This window comes from Eleutherodactylus coqui, chromosome 10 (genome assembly GCF_035609145.1).
Source record: "Eleutherodactylus coqui strain aEleCoq1 chromosome 10, aEleCoq1.hap1, whole genome shotgun sequence".
Lineage (NCBI taxonomy): Eukaryota > Metazoa > Chordata > Amphibia > Anura > Eleutherodactylidae > Eleutherodactylus > Eleutherodactylus coqui.
In genome coordinates this window covers 41987790-42006733 of record NC_089846.1, presented here as the reverse complement: position 1 = coordinate 42006733, position 18944 = coordinate 41987790, and the positions used below count along the sequence as shown (strand labels likewise).

Genomic DNA, 18944 nt, shown 5'->3' with positions numbered 1-18944 from the left:
AAAAGGGTCATCCTATCACACTCTGGAGGTCTCCTCTGTGTATTGCAGTCCATTCCCTGCAGTGCAGCCCCCTGTTTGATGCTTATCAGGCTCCATGTTGAGAGTTTATTTTATTTTTTACTTTCATTTTTAAATCAATCGCATGAGGCATTGCAATGGTATTGCGTCCTCCGTGCACAGTGATCGGCGGCACGCAGCATCTCGGAGTATATGCGTCAATCTGCGCCGAGATACAACAAGCTGTGATTTTTTTGCGCAATATGTGTGAGCGGCAACATCGGTGCATATGGCAGACTGGTATAGCGGACTCCACACGGAATACACTGCCGCGCCCCAAGCAGATTCTTGGTCTGTGTAACAAAATGAAACGGGTGCTGATCAACATACAAGTCCTTCGTACAAAGGGGCAAGAACGTGGCCCGTGTAAAGCCACTGTTAACGATGTGTCCCCTTTTACATGCTTGCTGCCACCTGGCTGTTGGTGTACGCGCCCCATTCAGGCGCTGCCGTTCCTATACGGTAGGTGTCCGCGGCTTCACCGTACACCGAAGATGATGCAGCGCAAAAACAGCACTGCAGTCCCTTCATTCTCAGGATCGGTGGGGGGCCCAGAATGTTGGCCCCTCTTCAATCAAAGGGATGCCAAATCCTACAGATCTACTTTAACTTTATGAGGTAGGAGACAAAAAAAGAAGCAAAGCTTTTAGGCCTCATGTCCACAGGCAGAATTCATTTAGCAAATCCGCGTGTCTCCCGTGTGTGAAATCCGCAGATCAATTTTCTGATAGGGAATCATTTACCATCCGTGGTTAACCCCTTAGTGACAAGCCCATTGTCTTTTTATGTCCCGCCCAAATGGGCTTTAATCCCTGAGGACATAGAGATATGCTTCCTGCAGGGATTAAAGCCACGGGGGCTATGGACATGACAGCTCCATGCTGTCGGTGCCCACAGGCAGCTGACATCATGGAGCTGTCATCCCGGGCTGCAGGGCGTCCCCCCGGCCCCGCGATCAGCGCTATTCAATGGATAGCGCTGATTGCATTAAAGTGCAAAAAAGTTTTTAGAAAGTTTGAGTTTCAGCTGCCCTCATCGGATCCATGGAGGCAGCTGAGAATACTCACCTCGGTCCTCCGCGCTGTCCCCCACTTATCTGGTCCTCCGGGAGCAGATTAGCCTATTACTCCCCACTTCTACATAAGCCGACCTAAACAACCAATCACCGGGAATCAGCCAGCTCAAATAACCAATCACCGGGAATCAGCGAACCCAAATAACCAATCACCGGGAATGAGTAAATCCAAACAACCAATCAGGTCGCACATGGTGTGCATTTCGGGAGTAATATAGATATTGCCCTCTGCCCGGAACCGTGGCAATTTCAAAATCTCCTGGCAGGAAATGTCACCGGGGAACGTGGTCCATTGTCCCGTGATCGCCGTTATCCAATGGATAACGGCAATTACAGAAAAGTGAAAAAAAGTTAAAGCTTCATCTCCTCTCATGGATCAGCTTCATCAGGGGAGGCGAAAATACTCACCTCCGTCCTTCATGATCTCCGCCAGCGATGTGCAGCTGCCGTGGGCTTCTGCACATGCGCCGATGCGATCGGTGAGTGGAGATGAAACACCTTCCCAGAGGCCTCTGCAGTTGAACCCCCGACGCAATCATCCTCCCCATGGACCATTCTGGCTTCTGCACATGTGCCCACCAGCAAAATGCCGAACACGTTCGCAGGACCCAGGGAGCCTGGGAAATTGAAAATCTCCTTGCTCCCTGCAACCAGCGGTCGCCGAGAGCCTGGAGCAGTGACCGGTGGCCCCGTTGAGTGGTCCCCAGTCACGTGATAAAAAGGTAGCGATCTACCATTAGGCCGGTCTCACATGACTGGATAGAAATTGCGGATTCCGCATGCATTAGATCCGTGGTAATACGCAGATCAATCAAATGCACGGATTGCATAATTTCGCTCACATTAGTGAGCCGGAATTATGTAATCCCTCGTGGAAAACAGAACACAGCATGTTCTATTTTACCGCGGATATCCGAAACATACAGCCTATTGTACGCCATGGTCGTAGATATACCTGTAGTCCATACGGAACTACATTGTGTACGGATGTGGGTACCCGCGTCATCGCTAAGCGACAGCGGGGGGGGGAATATAAACTAGGAAAAGGTGTACTGTGCATGACCGCCTGTGTGCGTACGCAGTTATGCGCAGTACACAGATGTACACAGCGCCACGGCCGTGCTCACAGCTGAGATACGCTGCTGCCCTTGCAAGCTGATTCCACCTACGTCCGTGTGAGCCCGGCATTATTCAGGCCGCTACCTGTAATACGTAATTTACAAGAAGCCCCGGGAACGCTCGCCTTCCTGCAGTTCCAGGAGTAGCTTGTTGAGCGCCTTCTGTGTGAGACCGCCGCACCTCCGCAAGATCACGGAGACTCACAGAGCGCTACTTTTTTCACCCCATCCCTGCCCCGCAAGAACTACCCCCCAAAAAAAAGCATGAAAGGAGGAGGGGGGATACCCGGTTTTATTGCCCCATGTACCCATCCCATTTCTCCTCTAAATTGCAATAACCCCTGAAAAAAAAAAAAAAACTGTGGGGTCAAAATACTCCTGACACCCTTCAGTGAATACATTAAGGGGTGTCATTTTTAAAATGGGGTCATTTGTGGGGTATCTATCATTCGGACACCTATGAGCCTTTGCAGTCTTGGCTTGGTGCAGGAAAACAAAATGGTCCTCAAAATGCTGATAATCAATATGAAATTTGTACATCTACTAAATGGTTAAAAAAAAAAAAAAAAAAGACAAAAGCTTTTCAAAAGTGCCTCCTGAATAAAGTAAACAAATGGAAATATATATCTTATCAGAAATGTGTACAGTATGTTTGCGCATATTTGATTTATTACAATTAAAAATGCAAAAAAAAAAAAAAAGACAATTTTTTCTAAATTTTCCCAATTTTGGCGCTTTTAATAAATATGCACAAATTCTATCGGTCTAACTTTATCAGATAAATTAAGTACAGCATGTGGCAAAAAAACAATGTCATAATCACTTGGATATGCAAAACGTTTACGGAGTTATTCTATGTTAAAGTGACACATGTCAGATTTCCAAAATTTGACCTAGTCATTAGGGCGCAAACAGGCTTTGTCACTAACCGGTTAACAGCCGAGGACGTGATTTATTTTGATTTGCAGATGTCACGAGAGAAAAAGAAAAAAAAAACACATCATACTCCATTTTAGCGCGGATGGGCCCCATTGATCTCTATGGGTGTGGGAGATCCACGGTACACCGGCGCGTGAAAAATCCGCAATCCATGATCTCCTGCTAGCCAAAAAAATACAATTTAAAGATAATCCACAGGGCATCCTCTGCAGAAATCTGCATCAAATACCCACGCGGGCCGTATTATGCCCGTGGACATGAGGCCTTAGGGTGGCTTTCTACTTGTGAGAAAATTGCATGTTTTTTGAGCGATGCGAAAGTGAGTGAAAATGCAGAATTATGAAACCAATGATTTTTCAATGCTTTCCTTTACATTTGTAATGTTTTTGCGAGTGATATTTTTGTGAGAAAAAGCAGCACTGGGGCGAAAAAGAGAAAAAAAAAGTGTTGTGATTTTCTCGCGGCAATATCACAATCGCCAGGATGGAGGAGCCCTTAAAGGGAGTCAGGCAGCACAATTTTGCCCAAATGAACGCCAGTGCTTAGTAGAGCGCCTAAAGACAGGTTGACAAGTACCGCTGTTGCCCTCCATGACATCTTCATTGCAGAGAAAATCATTTTATTCAATATGCAAATTAGCTGGCCAGTGCCCCGCCCCCAACCCCAGCAAACACCCCATTCTGACTTGGTATTCCCGCCTCACAGGTCACCGTTCGCCCTGACTGACAGCTCCAGCTTTTGCCGTGGCTAACCCTCACAAACACATCATTCATTTCCGCTGATCTCGCTCCGTCCGGAGCCGGGAGAAGAGTACCGACCCCCGCTGTTCTATAGAAGATTATACAGATGGTGGAAGTTCATTCACTGCAGACTTTGTTCCACATTTCTCTTCATAGGAATTTAGGAAAGTTTTGAGATGTCCTAGAACAGTGGTGGCGAACCTATAGCACACGTGCCAGAGGCGGCACGCAGAGCCCTCCCAACTGGCACGCGCTGCCATCGGCCACTCACCACGTTAGTGAATACTGGCAGGGGCTGGGGCTCCCCTGCCGGTATTCACTCAGCTGCGCTGATCCCGGCACACACTGGGATCCTCCTCTCCTGACGTCTCCTCTCAGGTTTCGCGAGAGTAAGGGGAGGAGGTGTCCGGCAGCACACTGACATCACAATGTGCACCCGGGATCAGCACTGAGCAGCAACGACGAGCAGAGGAGGAGCTTTCAAGAGGAGGAGAGGGTATGTATGTGGGTCTCGGGGGAAATGGGGTGTCACTATTACACTGGGGGCCACTGTGGGGGTGTCACTATTACACTGGGGGCCACTGTGGGGGTGTCACTATTACACTGGGGGTGGGGGGCACTATTACCGCTGGGGCTGCTGGGGGCGGGGGGGGGGGCTGTCACTATTACCACTGGGGTATGTTTACATGTGGTGGAAATGGGCAGGGCTGTTACAAAATAGACCGGGTGCAGATTTTGACTGCTTTTTGGATGCGGAAATGCTGCAGAATTTTTCACAGAAATTTCCACTGAGGACATTTTGCAGCATTTCCGCATCCAAACAGAAGTCAAAATCTGCACTCTGTTTATTTTGAAGCGGCCCTGTTGTTTTTAGAACGATGGAGGAAAAATCATACATCGTGATAAGCCCTGCCCCCTGACATGTTGGCACTTCACAATAAATAAGTGGGTTTTGGGTTGCAGCTTGGGCACTCGGTCTCCAAAAGGTTCGTCATTAGGGATGAGCGAACGTGTCCGGTACGGACACATCCGCACCCGGACACCGGCTTTGCCGAACACTGCAGTGTTCGCGCGTAAGTGTCCGGGTGCCGCCGGGGGGCGGGGAGATGCGCGGCGGCGCGGGCGGCAGTAGCGGGGAACAGGGGGGAGCCCTCTCTCTCTCCCTCTCCCCCCCACTCCCCGCCGCACCCCCCCGCGCTGCCACGGCGGCCCCCGAACTTTTTCGCCCGAACACTGAAGTGTTCGCAAAGTTCGGTGTTCGGGCGAAAAAGGGGCGGAGCCGAACGTGTTCGCTCATCTCTATTCGTCATCACTGTCCTAAAACTACCGGTATATACCCGGTCAGAAAAAAATAAAAACTTTTCTTTTTTTTTTTTTAAATCCTGCCCCTAGAAGTTATCGTCGAGCTGTAAAACCCGGCATGCAGTTCCATCTCAGACAGATATATAAATGATGAGAGTTGTGGTGTGATTAGATGAACGGTCTTGCCACCTGAGGTCCTACAAGTGGTTCCCCCCTTGGCCTATAAGAGGCTCTCGGAGGCTCCTTGTGTGTAGGGACCTCTTCTTCTGCTCATGTAGAGCTTGTTGACCACTAGATGCCTCTACGACTCAGAGAAGAGATGTCACCCCGTTACCAGAGTCTGAGGGGGGCGCATTATTGGAATGTGAGAAGCTGGATGGTCGTATCAGTGAATTGCCCGCCACCTGGGCTGTTCTGACCAGACTGTTAGGTGTTGGACCAGTGGATGTGTGAGGGCACACTAGGTGACCGGGCTCAGGACCCCCGACAGAACACCAGTAGAGAGGAGCGTCTGATTGTTCGACAAGCACGAGCAGCTCCAACTGTTCCGTTGTCCGCCATCCAGAGACAGGTGGCGCCATTGTTACACCCCTGTGTCTGTCTGAACTATTTCCAGGCACTTGGCTGAAGGATATTTGAGCCCCCAATACAGGTTCGGCCTCTAACACCCGCCGTCACCTGTGTTTGCAGCTTTGTTATGAACAACAAAATCAGACTGCTACAGAGAGGAACGGGTTGTCTTCAGCAATGAATACAGGTTTAGTTTGCACCCGGACGACAGCCATGTTTGTGTCTGCAGACTTAAGCGTGAGCGCCTCAATCCTGCCTTTGCTGTGGAGCACACACTGCCCCCTGCTGGTGTGATGGTCTGGGGGTCATCGCATATTACAGTCGGTCACCCCTAGTAGCGGTACGGGGTACAATGACAGCTCAGCGATATGTTCAGCACATCCTGCAGTCACATCTGTTCCTCTCATGGCGGTTTCTAGCAGTATAACCCTCAGCCACACACACAAGGAGGTCACAGGAATGTCTCCACAACATTGTCACACTTCCATGGCTGCCCGGTCACCAGGTTTATCACCAATATAACATGTATGGGACCATCTGGGACGCCAACTTCCACAGCCTACGAGTTTGCGCAATCTGGAGGCTGAGTTAGAGCAAATGTGGAGCGATATGCCACAGCAAACCGTACGGTACCTGCATGCCTCCATGCCCGGCCGTATCACAGCTTGCATCCAAGCTAGAGACGGTACAACAGAGTACTACAGCCTCCATGCCCGGCCGTATCACATCTTGTATCCAAGCTAGAGATGGTACAACAGGGTACTAGAGCCTCCATGCCCGGCCGTATCACATCTTGTATCCAAGCTAGAGATGGTACAACAGGGTACTAGAGCCTCCATGCCCGGCCGTATCACATCTTGCATCCAAGCTAGAGACGGTACAACAGGGTACTAGAGCCTCCATGCCTGCCTGCATCACATCTCGTATCCAAGCTAGAGGCGGTACAACAGTGTACTACAGCCTCCATGCCCCCCTGTATCACATGCTGTAGCCAAGCTAGAGGTGGTACAACCGGTTACTAGGGCCTCCATGCCCTCCTGTATCACATCTTGTATACAAGCTAGAGGTGGTACAACAGGGTACTAGAGAAGCTATGTCTGCCAGTATCACATCTAGAGGTGGGACAGCAGGGTACTAGAGCCCCCATGCCCGCTCGTATCACATCTTGTATCCAAGCTAGAGGCTGTACAACAGGGTACTGGTGCCTCCATGCCCGCTTGTATCACATCTTGTATCCAACAGGGTACGGGGACTATTCAGCTGAGCCCCCATTTATCGGACACATTGAAGGAGGATGTGACGATTATATTGTCATAACGGTGATGAAAAGCCGGACGTTCCCATCTTAACGCAGAACTTTATCGCCGCCGGTTACATGAAGGAGTCGGAGTCGGTGGCTGGGGAGTTGGGGGTTTTGGCTTCTGCCCCTTTCCCCTGGGCCTGGAACCTCACCATTCCCGTTTGCCCGATGGAACGGGCTCGTTGGCGCTCGGGCAGCACGATCATTTTGAGTGACTTTGTGAACGATAATCGTTCTGCGTAAGCGCGGCTCCCGTCTGGGGGCAGAGGCGAACGTACGGCATGTCCGCAGCAGGGAGCTTATCACCCACAGACCAGGAACTAACAGCGCGTGTGCAAAACATTACAGGCCAGGAATAGTAACCATGACAACAGCGACAAAGGTTGGCATCAATCAAGGTAAACCAGAAGCGGGACACTTGGCACAGGCGGCGCGCCCCGCGGTATTTCCAAGCCGTCCAACATAACGAAGAAGACATTTTCTCAGCAACGAAGACTTTTTGAAGAGCAACAGTGCCAGCCCGGCTCATGCCAACTTGCATCTAAGTGCCCACCAAGCGCTGGCTAGTAAAGTGCCCATCAGTGTCAGGCAGCCCCTCTGTACATGGCAGCTGCACCCTCTATATAAGCCCCGCCCCCTGTCTATCTCCACCAATGGCAGGCGGAGCTCACATTTCCCCGCCCACTGGTGGCCCCTCTTCCCCCTTTGTCCCTCCATTCCTCTGGGTGGCGCTCCCCACCCGCACCCCCTCATCCTATCACCCCCGCACCGACCCCATAGAGGAGCCGAACTCTGTCTTCCCCATTTACCCCGCACAGAGCAGCCCACGTCCTCCCCTGCAGCGCCCCCTAGCTGTACTCGCCTCCTTCTGCTTGGCGTCCTGAGGGTACACGTCGGGTGGTCCGAGCCGCGGTCTTTTCAGCGGCCGATGTTCGTAGCTTAGTATACCGAAGGCCGCCATCTTCCTTCCCTGCTAGTGGGGGCGCGCATAATATGACGTATGAAAGAAACAACTAGTCGTGAGCCGTCTGTAGGGAGCGCGCTGATTACGTCACCAGCAGTGAGGGCAGTGGCGCCATGTTTGTGAAGGGCAAATTCCTTCTGAGGTCTAAGATTTCCTTATCATATGTACTGAATGACATCTTTTAGATGCAGATTTATAAAAACTGTCTAAAAATAAGAAACAACTGTCTTTGTTGCCCATAGTAACCAATTTGGGCGCAGATTTCATGTTTGAAGAGAAGAATACAAAGTAAAAACTGCTACAATAGGGTGCTAGTCGCCATACCGCCCAAGTAGTGAAAAGAGGGACAAGACCTACAGTGCGCGACAGAGCTAATGTTTTCACATCTGGCCACGTTCCTTTTACATTAAAGGGGCTGTCCAAGTTTCACACAAGTAACATAACAAACTCATATTCTCAGCTCCCCGCTGTGTCTCGCTCGGTCACCGCTCCGGTCTCTGCTTACAGCTGTAGTCCCGCCCAGTTTACGGGATGTCGCAGGGGCCACAGCCAATAATAGAGCTGCATGTTTGTTATGCACTGCGTTTTCCCATCTATCGCAGGTGGTTAGTCTATCTCCAGGTAGCCAGCGCTCGCATTCATGGGGAGGCTTTGTAGCCCAAATACAGATGTCTGGGCACCCATCTATTAAGGTTCGCCTTGACGTGGCAGATGGGAATACACGAATTTGCATTTTTATGCGGTTAGGCCAATTTCACATAGTGGAGAAAATCTCACACGAGCGAGCATTGCCTTTAGCGAGTACCTGCCCGCTCGAGACCAAAGGTTCGGGTGTCGGCGGCGGGCAGGGAGCTGCGGGGGAGAGCGGGGTGGAACGGAGGGGAGATCTCTCTCTCCCTCTCTCCCCCCGCTCCCTCCTGCTGACTGCCGCTACTCACCACTCCCCCGCGCCGGCACCCGAACCTTTGGTCTCGAGCGGGCAGGTACTCGCTAAAGGCAGTGCTCGCTCGAGCAATTGCCTTTAGCGAGTATATTCGCTCATCTCTATGAATGATTTATTTCCCGTATGTCATATATTTGGGCATTCCCTAGGAACGCCTCGCAATGCATCACCCATTGTTTTCAATGGGTCGGCAAAGCATCGCACGGCATGTGAGGTGCACGCAAGTGAGATGTGATACGAGGTTTCCTGATGAAAACAATGGGAAACACTCGGCGGTCCTCCGCCGCGTGGCGAAGAATCACTACTTCCCTGAAGTGATGCAAGGTGGTTTTAACATAAGCCACAGGGATTTCACATGTTGGCGAGCGTGATATCGGGCAGAGTTTTACGGCCCAGTATCGCACTCACCCATGTGAAATTAGCCTTAGTATAAATAACGGTTGTGCATTTTTCTGCATATATTAAGTGCGTACGAGTGTTTGTTACCATGATGTAATAGCGTGACATAAAGCGCTGCTGTGTCCGCACCATCAGCCATAAACAGACAACCTGCTGCTGTACGTCCATCTAAGAAAAGAAGCGATACCCCGCTGTCCCTACTTACCAAAGCGGCTCACAGCCCCCTGTCAGGGGTGCGGAGGAGGCAGAGAGCCGGGTGCTAGATTCAGACGCTCGGCAGTGCAATCAGACACCGGAAAGCTATAAAGCTTACAGCTTAAGTTTATTATCAACGCGTCGTAAGGGAGGCCAGCTTAAGTAAAAACCGCTAGCTGTGCACAACCTAGGAATGCGCACAGTTAAGCAACAGGCCCGTTGTGCAGGATGTGGACGGTACTGGTGCTCGTGGGTGTGAACTAACAGGATAGAGACATATGAGCAGGAGTTCGAATGCTGTGTCTCAGTTGGACTGTGCTGCTAGTAGCAAAGTGGTCTCCCCTTAAAGTACAGACTGTCTGATACAAATTTTGTTTAACAAGATTGAGCCCTTTACAGCATTAAGCGTATGCGTTTTTATGTTCCCTCGGCCACGATATTAATTCACATGAATGGACGATTTTCCGCAATCAAGTCCCGAGCTTAATTAGCGTTTTCTCGCCCATTCACACGGCTTGGCGTGATATTTTAGCGAAAAAATATGTTGCCGCCTGGAAATCCCTCGCTCAGCATAAATCTTTGAAATGACTTCAAATGCCTAAATACAGGGAACCAGTAAGCTTTCCCCTGTGTTGGATGCGGCTAAACTCCCTCCCCCTCCCTTTTTTTCCAGCTCCCATGAGAGGCAATGGAAGCCAGGTGTGTATATTGGTCGAAAGATAGAACCAGAACTATCTTTTCCGGCCGTGCGTAAAAACGCCCGCCAATTTTGGTTGTGTATGTTCTATTATTTACTGTGCAACCTTTTTTGCGCGCCGCAAATTCGCCCGTGTGACCAAATGCAATGGAATCCAATGCCTAAGATGGTCACGTATATCGGCCGGGCATGAAAGCGCAATATCAGGCCGAGAAATCCATATCACTCTCTTCAGCGTGCTTTTTACACGGAGAATCCAAACCGAACAGCGCCAAATGGAAACCATTGACTATAATGCGGTCCGCTTGATTTCCGCTCAGCTGCCTGGCTTTTGTATTTTGACCTGGATCTGAAACCGGCCTTAGCATTACTTAAATCTACGGTAAGGCTGTTCCACCCGCGGCTCCTAATCCCGGGATTAGCCAGCCATGTGGACGAGATTTTGCAAAAATCTCACCCACAGGGGCGGCCAATCTGTTGCAGCAAAGCCGGGCGGAAATGGACATGCGGCTTTGAATTTAATTCCGCGGCATGTCAATTCTTTTTTTTCCACTGTGGCCTTACTCCTTTCTATGGGGAGAGAAAGCCGCGGCGGAATGCCAACGGCCGAACCGCTTCGGCTTTCCCGCAGAAATCTCAAGGTTTTTCGGTGAGGCCAAGCCGCGAGATTTCTGTTCCGTGTGAACCCAGCCTAAAAGTTAAACTTCTGGCTTTTTAATACAAAACTCACTTTCATTCATTTGTTTTGTAACTCCTTTTGCTGCATCCTGAATCTGCGTTGCAATGCCACCACTTGCTATAGTGTTGCTTATTGAGTTTAACCAACACATACACGCACGCACGCACATACAAATGTTGCAGTTTAGAATTAGTCAATGTTAGAGACATTGATTAAAAAAACCTCGCTATGCTGGTCCCACTTTACTACAGTGTCACATCCGGCTGTGTTTTCCTGTGCGTATCAAGGATTCAGAGGATGACTCCACCAGCAGATGGCAGTACATGAAAGCAAAGGGAAGCCATTTGCTATTAATTAGAACAAATGTAGCATAAGTGAAGTAAATCGTGGCCCGAAGACTGGATAAGATCTGTCTTCGTCACACTTCCAAAAAAGGTGATGTTCCAATAACCGCCCCATCGCCCTCATACCTCACGCCAGCAAAATTATTTTAAAGATCATACAAAAACACATTGCTACAATTGTTGAACGGGAACTGCTGGTCGTTCAAGCTGGCTTCTGCAGAGACCAAATCGCGAACCTGCGCTGGATCATGGAGAAGACCCGGGAGTATCAAAAGGACGTGTAAAGAGCCAACAATGCAATACCTGATAAGGTGCAGAGCAAGCACTATTGCTGTAGGGTAGGCACTATCGCAGTAAGGGTAGGCACAATCGGCGGAGACCCCCAATAAGATGCAGTAAGCCAGACTATAGACTGTAGGAACGAATTGTCCAGTGCAGACTAATATGCAGCCACCCACTGAACTCAGCCCAGATTGGGGAGGAGTGACTGTAGATGAACCTAGTCTGCAGTGTGAACCATACCATATAAGCCAGCCAATGGATGGGTGCGTCCCACCATACAGGATTACAACTCACACTGAGGGCTTTTACCAACTAGAGGTTTGTTTTTTTTTGCTGCGAATTCGCTGCATTTTTTTTTCCAAATGTCAATGGGACTTTCTAATGTTAAAAACGCAACGCACCAAAAACGCAAGTTGGAAAAAAAAAATGAAGCGAATTCGCAGCGAAAAAACCCCCCACTTGTGGGTAAAAGCCCCGACATAGTAGCCAAAACGCAGAACTAACACCCGCATTTTATTAGTGTGTATCAGTATTTCCTTTATGCAGTTTGCTGTAGACATCTAGGGGAGCCCAAGATGTCAGCCAGTGTGACCCACTGTTGAGATACGGGGCAACCCACTGCTATGTCAGTTGGTATGTTCTATCTTTCTGTGTGTAGCGATTATTTTTATATATATATATATATATATATATATATATATAGTTGCGATGCGATTCTAGTATTTTTTTTTAACGCAGCATTTTTTAACGCTAATGTCAATGGGACTTTCTAATGTTAAAAACGCAAAGCACAACAATTGCAAAGCACAAACCTGCGATGTGTTTTTAACATTAGAACGTCCCATTGACACTTGCGACAGTGCATTTCTCTAGTGCTGATGTCATTAGCTTAAAGCTAGACTAGTTATTTCACAATGCAAATTGTCAGTTGTGGCTCTTACATCAAATTTAAGTGTTTGCTCAGTTCTTCCAGTGCCGGTGTCTGCAGCCCATACATCTTAAGTTGGGAAAGTTTCTAGGGTCCAGACAAGTGTAGTCAACAGAATATTCCACTGGGGAGAATTCATACTCTTAGTGATTACATCAATTATGTTGTGTACTTTCACAGGTTGTAATGCAGCGACCGGGAACCAGGCCTTCAGCCGAGGGGACGGCGCAATATATTTTGGCAGACAGTTCGCGGTGGCTCTACCGTCTCCCTCTTTTCAAGATGGCCGAAGGATAGCCTAGCCCAGCCACACACCCTGGGAGAGGATAAGGGGACTATGGGGACTTAACTTAATTATCCCAACGGTGTCCTTATTTGTCATCGTGACGCCAGTGCCCCTGAATAAGTGACAAATTACCCACCCAGAATAAAGATCAGTCCATAACAAAATGCTTTTTAAAACCGGTGTGCTTTTACTCACGGTTAACGTGGTTATTTGCAAATACAAACAGTTCACTTGACCTTGGCAAAGTACGGCTTTCAGAGGTTCAGCATAAACCTTATAGAATTTACATTTCTTGACTCATTCAGAACAAAGTAAGTTCTTCTCCCAAGGCACACACATCCTCAGTCGCAGTTATCTGATGGACGCTTCTCTTGAGGCAAACTCTCTAAGGCCCATTTACATTGGACGAGTGTCAGGCAAGCAATGCCCAACGCTCGTCCCTGTATCCCCGCACTCCCGTGCTCCTGCACGGGAGCTAGTAGAGCTGGCTCGCCACGGAGCGGCCAGCAGGGGGGCGGGGCAGTGCAGGAGATTTCTCTTCTCTTGCTCCCCCGCCCCTCTCCATTCACATAACACAGGTGCCGTTCGCTATTGAATGGTGGCTGTTTAAACTGCACGATGAGCGATGATTGTCATCGCTCATCTTTTGTGCTGCTGGCGAGCCAGCTCTGCTAGCTCCCGTGTAGGAGCACGGTAGGGCGGGGATACAGGGACGAGTGTCGGGCACCGTTTGCCCCACACTCGTCCAGTGTAAATGGGGCTTTAAACATCACCTTTCTTTCAGACACGTTCCTTTCTGTTGCTAACGACAATCAGCTTTCTTACTGGTTTCTTTAAGCTGCAGTTCAGCGGGGGAGAGGGCGGCATTCTCACACCAACTCCTTCTCTGCCTTTCCTACATTCCTTTCCCCGGATGGGATGAACTTCCCATGAGGAGAGACTTTGTCTAGGCTCACCCCCGGCAGGAGCAGCCCTTCTCTCCTCCATCTCCATTTTCTCTACTTCACTTCTCTTCCATCAACTCCTGTCTCTTCTTCTCTCTCACACTGTCTCTAACTCCTCCCTCTAATACCTGACCTACTACAAGGCAGGTGCCTACAGAAGTTAGGACAGACAATACAAATGACTAGACTAGACTGATACAATTCCAGACACCACAGATTAACTCTTTCATGCCCTGTTTTGTGTTAATACAGATTACACTGCACCATACACCACTCATATCATACAGTGATATGAGACAAACACAAAGACAAACAGGTTCAGTTCTGGAGGGGCCCCTAACTCTGGGCCACTACAGTAATAGCATTACATATTGCTTCATCCTAACAGATTTACCAGCCATGATTTCCTTCCTCCTTAGAAGGGTTGCCTGAGTTCTGTAAAGGGCATCCCAACGGATCTTCCATTGTGTAATATAGCAAAGCAGCTGATACTCACCTTTCCTGATCCCCGCTATTTCCCTGCTGGCGGCTCTGGGTCTTCCTGCTGACATCATCTTTAGAGGCTGCAGTAGAGTTGAGTAGCAGCTTGAGTATGCCCTTTTTTTATAACTCAGACAACCCCTTTAAGCTTTTTAAAGAAAAGGTAATGTGTATGTCAGCCCGCAGTCGTTAAGTTATTGCAGTTTATTTGTCCACTTGATGAAATCCTCTGCAGTTTTGTATGCAGCAAAGCGTTTAGCGAGGCGGCGTGGGACTGGGGGCGGGGCGAAAAAGGTGAGGGAGATTCAAAATAGTGAGGGTTTAGAAGGAAGGGGAGGAGCTACAGGCAGGAAAAGACGAGAGCGGGGGAGCGGGAAAGCAGTTAGGTGTGAGTCAGCGAGAGAGAAGGAGCGCTAGAGAAGAAACGGGAATAGAAGTGAAAGACTGCGTGAAGAACGGGGAGAGCGGAGTGAAGAGACGGCCGGAGAAAGCCAGGAGTATCGGGTGGAAGAGGACGCCAGAGAAGAAGAAAAGGAGGACCGGGACCAGCGTGTGGAAGAGGGCAGACGGCGAAAGGAGTAGAGCGGGATTATCGAGTGGAAGTACAGGCCGAGGAGGCGAAGAGAGTGCGGGACTATCGGGAGAGTTTCTTTCCAGCGCCAGCCCAGAGGAAAAGTTTTTCCCTTGGATTACAAATATGGAGGACTTGCAAGGCCTGATCAAGGAAGCGGTGAGAAAAGACGGGACCCGGTGGCTCGAGGAGCTGCTGGCGGCATGCCAGACACCAGCGGTCCAAGCAACGAACACCGGGCAAGAGGAACGTCGCCAGGAATCGGGAGAAGATGTCGGCATTCAAGAAGAGGCTCCGCGAGGCCGGCCGAGGAGACGGAAGCAGCCGCCGGTAAGGCTCAGCCCGAGCCCAGCGAGGAAGAGGGGGGGGCGGAGGGACAGCCGTGCCGGCGATTGCCCGAGAGGGTCCGGTAGCCCCGGCGGAGGAGGGGCGCCGGCACCTCGGCGCGCGGCAGAGAGACCGGCAGCACAGGCCCTACGGTCGGCGGCCAGCGGGGACACCGAAGGCCGAGGACGGACTTCGGCAACGGGGACTGGCTCCAGGCATCGTCATGAGCGCGCATCCGGGCGCAGGACAACGACGGCGGCAGCAGGTGAGCTCAGGCCGAGCGAAGAGCGGCAGGGAAGCGCGCGGTTAGGCCGCTCGTCCTCCCAAGATGGCGGCCCAGCACGTGGGGGGGGGAGGGTAGCGCACGAGGTGTGCAGCAGCTTTGGCCCAGGCAGGCACACAGGAGGCAAAGGTAGGGGAAAGGGAAAGGAAAAAGCAGCCAGCAGGCCTGCATATAACCCCCCTACACATAGTCCGGAGATTTTTAGTAGCGAGTACAGCAGCAGTAGGGAGGGGGGGAGCAGCTTAGGGGAGCCCATAGGGGAACCAGCTAGTTCCGAAGAGGAAGGCCACACAGGGAGGGGGAGGGGGGCTAGGAGGCGACAGCATTTTCCCGCCAGCAGGCCTAGCGTACAGCTGCAGTCACCCCGGCACGTAGCAACCCCTTCACAGGATACAGCCATGGGGAGGCAGCAGCCTCCGGGCCAGATGCCATTCTATGACCTTAACGAACCGACGGTTTCCTACCGTCGGTGTTATGTTAACCCACGATACACTGCCCCGCAAGCTGAATATTCTGATTACACTTACCCACAACCCCAGCCCCCGCGCAGGAGCTCCAAGCGGCAGGGCCAAGGGGCAAGGCAGAGGCAGAAGGCGCGAGCCAGGCAGGAGAGGCAGGAGCGTTTAGAGCGGCAACGAGCGCAGCAGTCAGGCTTGGCATGCGTAGGCAGGGAAAGGGGCCGCGAGTCAAGTAGCAGCAGCGGGCTAGAGGAACCGCAGCGATTGGTGGAACAGCCTCGGCAGTCGGACCCGCAGTTATCCCTCTATCGCGAGGACCGGGAACGGCAACGGTGGCGAGACCACGATCACAGTCGCTCAAGGCGGGAACAGCCTGGCACGTCGCAACCACACAGCGAAGGAAGGGCACTGTATACGGCAGTGCATCAGCCCGGATATGAATCGGTCAGGAGCCGCGGGAGCGGAACAGCGGGGACAACACCCTTGGCAACGCCGGAGGTCGGTCCAGCTGGTGAGTCCGAAATGTATGATTTGATAAAATGTTTTATGGATCCCGCAGCGGGTGCGGAGAGGAAGGATGTAGTAGAGTTGTTGCGGTCGCTGCTGAGCCGGATAGAACAAAAAAGAGGGCTTTTAGTGTCCTGCGCTCCAGGGGGTTCAGGCCCGCCTGTGGGTAGCACCGGTGGTAGCTCAGCAGCGGGTTCGGAAATAGACCCGTCAATTGGTTTACAGTTTGGTGATTCAATGTATTGTGGTGTCGCCCCATTGGGGGTGGGTCTGACGGATGAGTTGCTGGAGAAGATTAGGAGTGGTTCGTATATAGATATATGGTCCTTGCTTTCGGCGGACCACGTGATGGTCGATAAGGAGCGTGGGTCAGAGCGCGGTTCTGACAAAAAGCCCAAAATTGCAAAGACCTTCGGTAACTGGTTGCAGGCGTATATGGTGATGGTACACGTTATGTGCCAGCACCAGCCCGCAAAAGGTCCGGAAATGATGGTGTACTTAAACACCATCTATAGCGCTTATCGGCTGCACGGGGGTGCGGCCTGGTGGCGCTACGACGAGGACTTTAGGCGTCGCATTTCGGGAAAGAGCCACATCAGTTGGGCTTCTAAGGCCACTGATGTGTGGATACAACTAATTTTAGCGCAGCGTCCGGCCAAGGCGTCCTTTCCAGGGGCAGCCGCGGGGGGCACATCCCAGCAGCCCGCGGCCTCCTCTAGACCAAACGGCTCTTGTTGGTTATACAACGAGGGCCATTGCAGGTTTTACGCCACCTGCAAGTTTAGACACGAATGCTCGGTTTGCGGGGGACAGCACGCAGCAGTGCGCTGCTTCCGCAAACAGAGAGCAACGCCCGTGGTGGGCGGCGCCAGCGCCCATGCGAACACCGGTGAGAAGCCGCTTCCTGGATCCGTGGTTAGACAGATACCACAGGAAACAGGAAGCAAAAATCATTAGAGCGGGTTTTTTGGAGGGCTTTAGAATACCTTTTTATGAGCAACAGATAACGACGTTATGTCCTAACTTGAAGTCGGCAAGAGACGACATTGAGTTGGTGACGGAGAAGGTGATGAAGGAAGTGCAGCTGGGCCGTATGGCTGGCCCCTTTAATGTTCCTCCATTCGAAAATTTACGGGTATCCCCGTTGGGCCTCGTGCCTAAGAAGGAATCCGGAAAGTTTCGGCTCATCCATCATTTATCGTTCCCAAGTGGGGGATCGGTAAATGATGGTATTTCGAAGGCAGAGGCAGCAGTAGCTTACACGTCGTTCGACTGCGCGGTACGTTTAGTGAGGTCGGCGGGCAGGTTTGCACAGCTGGCAAAAACCGACATAGAATCGGCTTTCCGGCTGCTTCCGGTTCACCCCGACTGCTTTCATTTGCTCGGCTGTAGGATCGAAGACAGGTTTTTCGTGGACATGTGTTTGCCGATGGGATGCTCCATTTCATGTTATTTTTTCGAATTGTTTAGTTCGTTCTTGGAATGGATGGTTCGTTATGAAACGGGCATCTCATCGGTGATACATTACCTGGACGATTTCTTGTTCGTCGGTTCGGAGACATCGGGCGATTGCGGTTTCCTATTGGCGAATTTTCAAAGGCTGATGCGTTTAGCGGGGGTCCCGCTGTCGGCAGAAAAAACAGCGGGTCCGGTCACGTGCCTGACCTTCTTAGGCATCGAGATCGATTCGGAAAACATGGTTTTTCGGCTACCGGCGGATAAAGTCGCAAAGCTGCGCCAAGCGGTGGGGGACGTGGCCCATTGCAGGAAAGTAACGCTGCGCCAGATGCAGAGTCTCTTGGGCTTGTTGAACTTCGCGTGCAAGGTTATTCCGATGGGGCGGGTTTTTTCCAGAAGATTGTCCTTAGCGACGGTGGGAGTTCGCGAACCGCATCACTTCATACGGGTAACAGCAGGAATCAGGACAGACCTGCACATATGGAGGGTTTTCCTTCAGTCCTTCAACGGGCAGGTGGTGTGCCCAAAGGAGGATGTGGAAAGCCCGGCGATCAGTTTGTTCGCCGATGCGGCGGGATCGGGCGGTTTCGGCGTAATTTTTACAACCCATTGGTGCAGGGAACCCTGGCCGATGCTATGGAAAGAGAGAGGTTGGACAAAAAATATCACGTTGCTGGAATTCTTTCCGGTGGTGGTGGCCATCGAGGTATGGGAACCAGAATTACGGGACCGGAAGATTTGCTTTTGGTCTGACAATGCGGCGGTGGTGCACACCATAAACAAGCAAACGTCAGCGTCACCGCCGGTGTTGGCATTGTTGAGACACGTGGTATTGCGGTGTTTACAAAGTAACATTTATTTGCGTGCAAAACATGTCCCGGGTTGTGACAACGGAGCGGCTGATGCACTCTCTCGTTCACAGATGGACCGGTTCAGGGAGCGGCACCCAGAGGCGGATGCCGAAGGGGTACGGTGCCCGCCTTCCTTGTGGAACCTGGCCGAGGAGAGCTGCTGAGGCTGGTGGAATCATCGGTGTCTGGGTCAACGTGGAAAAGCTATAATGCGGTTTGGGCAGCGTGGTTGAGTGTGGTAGGAGGA

General features: G+C 51.2%; 1 protein-coding gene across 3 annotated transcripts in view; it reads right to left on the bottom strand.

Annotated features, from left to right (window-relative positions):
- Positions 1-8072, bottom strand: part of MED12 (mediator complex subunit 12) — an 83904-nt gene extending 75832 nt beyond the window's left edge. For all 3 annotated transcript variants that reach the window (XM_066580885.1, XM_066580887.1, XM_066580886.1), the window contains exon 1: positions 7964-8072. In XM_066580885.1, the coding sequence (XP_066436982.1) occupies positions 7964-8062 (99 nt within the window). In that variant the 5' untranslated portion in view covers positions 8063-8072. The remainder of the gene's footprint in view (positions 1-7963) is intronic.
- Between the last annotated feature and the right edge of the window lie 10872 nt (positions 8073-18944).